The sequence below is a fragment of the Bombus pyrosoma genome, unplaced genomic scaffold, assembly GCF_014825855.1.
Source record: "Bombus pyrosoma isolate SC7728 unplaced genomic scaffold, ASM1482585v1 HiC_scaffold_4710, whole genome shotgun sequence".
Taxonomy (NCBI): Eukaryota; Metazoa; Arthropoda; class Insecta; order Hymenoptera; family Apidae; genus Bombus; species Bombus pyrosoma.
In genome coordinates this window covers 273,229-279,228 of record NW_025219969.1, presented here as the reverse complement: position 1 = coordinate 279,228, position 6,000 = coordinate 273,229, and the positions used below count along the sequence as shown (strand labels likewise).

Sequence of the window (6,000 nt, the reverse complement as noted above, 5' to 3'; positions counted from 1 at the left end):
ATAGTTTCTTTAAATTTACTAGCATGTTAACTAGTCTTAATAATGTAGTCTACATTTGATTAATCTTTTGTTAGTGTTTTATTTTATTTTATTATTTTTATATTCTTTTTAGTTTATTGTGTGTTAAAATGACTGCTCATGTAATTTACTTATTGTAGTTTTCGTTACGGCACGTGCGTAGCGCGGGACGTGACATTATTTGTTAATTATTTATAATTTATTTTAGTAAATGAAGCGTAATCGAATTGACTTTAGTTTGTGTTAATTACGCTGTATATAATTATTGTATCACTTCATGCTAGTGACAATCCAAAATGTCCGCTTGTAAATGTCCCTAGTATATAGCGACTTTTATTAATATTAAGCTTATTATTTATCCGTTAATTATTTATAATTTATTTTAGTAGATAGAGTGTTAGTGAACTGAAATTGATATTATTTTGCGTTAATTATGGCGTGTACAACTACTGTGTGTATTTTCTTGCGCATGCGTAAAAGCTATGTTATGTTCATGACAGTCAAAGTAGCCGCTTGTACTTCATGTTCGTGACAATCAAAAATGTACGCTTGTGAACGTGTTCAGTAAGAGTATGATGCATTGTTTTTAACTTTGTTTGATACGTAAATACTTATTATTATTTCCTTTATTTAGTGCCGAGTTAATTATTTATCTGTTATTTGTTTCTAATTCTATCTTAGTGCTATTTAGAGTTCTAATAGCAGTGATATTCTTTGTGTTTGTTGCAATGCATATTTATATATTCTCTATTTTAATTTAATGTAATAACATTATTGTTGAAACATGTAGTTTATTATTAGTGTTGTCTCAGTGCTTCGTCTCAAGTGATTATATTTATAGAGTGTTTCCTTAGTTGATTTTATTTAACATACGCATAGTGTATTATCGTTCGTTACTACTGCATAACATAACCCTATACAATATAACAATTCTTTATTCTAAATATGTTTGTCACTAATACTCTATTAATTTACCTTAAATAATTTCTAACTCATTTCTACATGTACATAACTTTATCTGGTTATACCAACTTAATATGATAATACTATAATAGCTTGGGGCAATACGACAATCTCTTATTTTAATTAGGTTTGTTGTTAGTACTCGGTTGACTTTCCTTAATCAAATTTTAACTTATTTCTAAACTATTAGATATTTCTGTTTCTTTTTTATGAAGTTGTCGTTGCCTTGTGCTTGCGCTTGTCAGTTTTACATATAATTTTGGAGCTAATATATACATTATTGATAAGAAATCATTATTGTTTATAGTTTCTACAATTCTATTCTTCAACGTTGAGTTGTTCGCTTGGATTGGTTACACGGAGCGTGTTGGTATCATCTAATTCTTCGTTACATTGTCAATGCTTATTATAACTACCTTTACTTATCCCAAAACTGTAAGTATGCATAAGAGAAAACGTCGTATTCCGTAAGTATTCACTTAAATTTGGTAGTAAAAAATTTTTTTATAACTGTATTGGCTTCTGCGTACACTCTTTAATGTGAATAATGAACTTCTTTACTTTTATCAATTTCTTTACAACATTCTCCACTTTTTAGGTTGTGATGGTTTACCTCAGTATTTATCACCTTTGGTGTTTTTGTATCCGTGAGTGGAGTGATCTCAAAAATTTTCCATCGGGCAACTGTGAGTCTCGTTATCTTATAATAATTGTTGTCGGGCGTCAATTATTGACTGTTATCCTTGCTTCTTTTAGTTTAATAGTAATATTATAGTAGATTTTTAATAATATTATTTTCTTTTATATATATATCTCAAGGCAATTGAAGTTAGTTTATCTATCCATTTCAGCTGACAGTTATGTTCTACGGAATGGGTACACTTGCTTCTATGATGATTAATTATTTACAAGGTATTTTCCACCTTCACTGTTTTAATTATTTTATTGGATTAACACGTTTTATGTTTAAACAGAGGTTAAGGTGTACACATAGTAATTTCTTTTTCCTTTTTAGGTTTCCACTATCTATGCTATTCGACAAGCAACATCGCACTTCCTTGGTTCTATTACAATATTATTATAATATTATATTTTTTATTAAGACAATTGAGGTTGATCTATCTGTTTGTTTCAGCCGGTCGTCATACATCATGTTCTACGAATATGCCCGCATAACCTGTATTTGCACATACACTTCCCTCTACGATGGTTAAGTGTTTGCGAGGTAACTGTCATCTTTCTTGCCTTTAATTGCTTAAGTAATAGTTAGAATACACATAAAAACTTTCTCTTCCCCCCGTTTTTTTTTTTTTAGATTCCAATTATCCATAATATTCATCAAGCAGTATTATAGCACATACCATCGCTCTTCATCACCTCATAGCATTGTTCTGGCTATAATCTATTTCGGTTATGCGCTAGTTTTAATTTGTTCAAATGCACTGTTCGCGGGACTCCTTTTACTTCGATCTTAACGTTTTGATTTTGCAAAATTCCTAATACTTTATGCGGACCGGAATATTGATCGGAGAGCTTCCCTTTGTTAGGTTCTTTTAGTAAGTATACTAGATCTCCTATTTTGAAATTTTGCGGGTTGATTCGTCTATCGTAGTATTCTTTTGATTTTAATTTGGATTTCATCAAATTTTCTCTTGCCATTTGTTGTACAGTGTTGACTTTATCGAACAGATCTCTAAGGTATTCTGCGTATGTTAGTTCCATGTTTTCTTCAATCGTTATTTCACCGGTTGGTTCTCTGGCTAAGTGTCCAAAGACCAGCTCGTGTGGGGAGAATTTTGTTCCTTCGTGTACGGAGGTATTATAGGAAAACATGGCTAGTTCCACCCATTTGTCCCAATTTTTTGAGTTTTCAATATATAACTTGAGGTATTCTTTCAATACATGGTGTGACCTTTCTATAGAGCCATTGCTTTGTGGGTGATATGCCGTAGTGGTGTATCTTTTTATTCGAAATTTCTTAGCTACCTTTTTCATTAGTGAAGATGTAAAATTCGTCCCTTGATCGGTCAAGATTGCTTTTGGTGACCCGAATCGACAGATGAATTGCTTGATAAAAACGTCTGCTATTTCGGCCGAAGAGGTTCCCTTAATCGGAATCCCGAGAGAGTACTTCGTTAATAAATCTTGAATCGTCAATATATATTCGTTTTCCTTTTGTGTCTTTGGTAATGGGCCGACAATATCCATACTGATTTTATCAAATGCTCTCCCCGGTGTGTCAGTAAGTACCATTGGTTGCTTCGTTTTAATTCTAGTTAACTTTTTCAGTTGACATTCTTTACAGGTTCTTACGTACTCTTGGATTTCTTTCTTCATGTTTTCCCAATAGTAACGTTGTCGTATTCTCTGGTAAGTTTTTGTTACTCCTTTATGTCCTGCTACCGATGATTCGTGTTTTTCTTGTATTATATTGTTTCGGTTTTCCACTGGTGGAATGGTTACTTCTCCGGTACAGATGGTGATGTGTATGGTGTTTGTTAAGAATACTTTTTTCAATTTCCTGATTATGTATCGCCATGGTAATTCTTCTAGATTTCCTTTACTAATGCCGAAGGATTTTATTTGCTTCTCGTTTACCACATCCAGCGAAGAACTTAGTGAATTTAATAAATTTTCTGTTGTTATTGGGATGTTCCGATTTTCTTTTACGGGTAAGGATATTATTAGTTTTCCTAAATCTCGATGCAGCCTTGCTCTTTCCAACATTAAATTTTCATAATGCGGTAATTTCCCTGCTTCCTTTATTTCTAAAGCTCCCCTGTCTACAGGGTTCCCTTCTTTGTCAATAAAAATTACTTTATGATCGTTTATTTTTACTATTGAATCTCTCGTTTCGGAGATCTTTAATTCTGCAGTTATTGTAGATTTAACTTTCTCTTCTAATCGTTGTGGCGACTCGGAGCGTGGTGAGGAGATCTCCTCCTCTCTTGTCGTTTCGACATTACTTGTTCCTTGAACAAATGTATCTTCGGCTGTTTGGTCGAAATATTTCACGGAGGTTTCTTCTATGGTAAAATGTTTTCTAACAAAAGTTTTCCTTTGCTTTCTTGGATCGTTGGACGGAAGAGGTAAACTGTGTGGTTTGGCTTCGAATATGGGAGAGTCTTCGGTTGACGTATCTAATTCGAATTTTTTAGGAATAGGGTAATGAATTGGTGAATCTTCCTCTCTTTTCCTAATTGGTAGGCAAACCTCCGGGGGGTTTCTAGACAATGCATCAGCATTCGCATTCGCTCTGCCTTCCTTGTATTGGATATCGAATTCGAAGTCTGACAATTTTAGTTTCCATTTCCAGATTCTCGATGTAGGATCTTTGATAGAATTCATCCATGCTAACGGTTTGTGATCGGTTATTATAGTGAATTTTCTACCATACAAGTATGGTCTAAAATGCATTACGCAGTAGACGATTGCCAAGCATTCCTTTTCTATGGTAGAATAATTTTGTTCCGCAGATACTTTCCAATCGGCCCTTGGCTTAACACGCCACCTATTGCGTATCCTGATGCGTCTGTCGAGAGGTTGAAGGGTTTGGAAAAGTCTGGATATTGTAAGATGGGTTTTGTTGTTAATGCTGTTTTTAGAGTGTTGAACGCAGTTTCTTGATTTTCCGACCATTTAAATGTGACGTCCTTTTTCAATAATTGAGTTAGCGGTTTCGAAATTTTCGAAAAATTAGGTATAAATCTTTTGTAATATCCTGCTAGTCCTAAAAATTGTTTGATATTTCTCGTTTTCTTTGGTCGTGGAAATTTTGACACTGCTTCAATTTTCTTTGGATCTGGTTTTACCCCATCTTCACTAATTATATGTCCCAGATAACTTACTTCATGTCGTAGAAACTCACATTTTTCCGGCTGTAATCGTAATTTGGCTTGCCTTAATCTTTCCATTAATTTATTAAATTTACATTCGTGTTCTTGAAGAGATGTTGAGTAAATTACTATGTCGTCCAGATAGACGAATAGTTCTACTCCTTGTAGTCCTGATAACACTGAGTTCATCAATCGTTGAAATGTTGTTGGAGCATTTTTTAACCCAAAGGGCATTCGTTTGAATTGAAAATGTCCATACGGTGTTGAGAAAGCAGTTTTGTGGGCATCCTTTTGTGCCATTCGGATCTGATGGAAGCCTGATGCCAAGTCAAATGTGGAGAAATATTTTGCACTTCCTAGTTGATCCAATATTTCCGTGATGTTGGGGAGGGGATAAGCATCGCCGATTGTTTTATCGTTAAGTTTCCTGTAATCGATAACTAGCCTCCAACGTTTATTTCCTTGAGAGTCTGGTTTTTTGGGTACTATCCATAACAGAGAATTATACGGAGATGTCGATGGCGTTACGACATCGGTGTCCAATAATTCTTGAATTTGACGAGTTATTTCTTCTCGATGAGCGGGCGGGTAACGATACTGTTTAACATTGATAGGTATGTCATCCGTTGTAATTATTCGGTGTTCTAGAATTTCGGTTCCTTCTAGTGTCTCGCCTGGAAGGTGGAATCTATCTTGATTCCTTCGAATTAATTCCTCAACGGTTTTTTTTTCTTCTTCGTTTAAGTGCTCTAGCCGTAATAATTCAGTTATTTTATCGAATCTACTCTCCTTTGATTTTATGATCGCATTGCACGTCTTGTTGGGGGACGAGGTGAAATTTTCGAACTCTTTAATTACCATAGTGGGTGTTGTGAATTCAAACCTTTCGTAGTGGTATTTATTATTTTTATATAACCCCGTCTCTTATGGTTTCTCACTACTGCGTTACCAAAATAGGCTCCCTTGATTGGCTCGATTTTTGGAATAAATCCCTCTTTCATTTCCGGGTTCGCAATATTAATTGAGCATATTACTGAACTTCGTTTAGGTATGATTGTTTTTTCTTTTGTATCGAAGGGGATATAAATATTTCCCCATTTGATGTATTTTCGCTCGTAGTCCAAACGGGCCTTTGCACCTGCAAAAAATTCGGATCCTAGGATTCCGTCTTGATCGATTAGCA

At 34.4% G+C, this 6,000-nt stretch overlaps 3 protein-coding genes across 8 annotated transcripts in view; 1 reads left to right on the top strand and 2 right to left on the bottom strand.

Annotated features, from left to right (window-relative positions):
- The window catches only part of LOC122577441, a 266,783-nt gene that overhangs the window by 43,968 nt on the left and 216,815 nt on the right, over positions 1-6,000 (top strand). The window lies entirely within an intron of this gene.
- The window catches only part of LOC122577433, a gene marked incomplete at its 5' end in the record, with an annotated part of 702,209 nt that overhangs the window by 569,901 nt on the left and 126,308 nt on the right, over positions 1-6,000 (bottom strand).
- Positions 2,359-6,000, bottom strand: part of LOC122577438 — a 17,270-nt gene continuing 13,628 nt past the window's right edge. Inside the window, exon 2 of the mRNA XM_043748749.1 lies at positions 2,359-2,473. Coding sequence (XP_043604684.1) covers positions 2,377-2,473 — 97 coding nt within the window. The 3' untranslated portion in view covers positions 2,359-2,376. The remainder of the gene's footprint in view (positions 2,474-6,000) is intronic.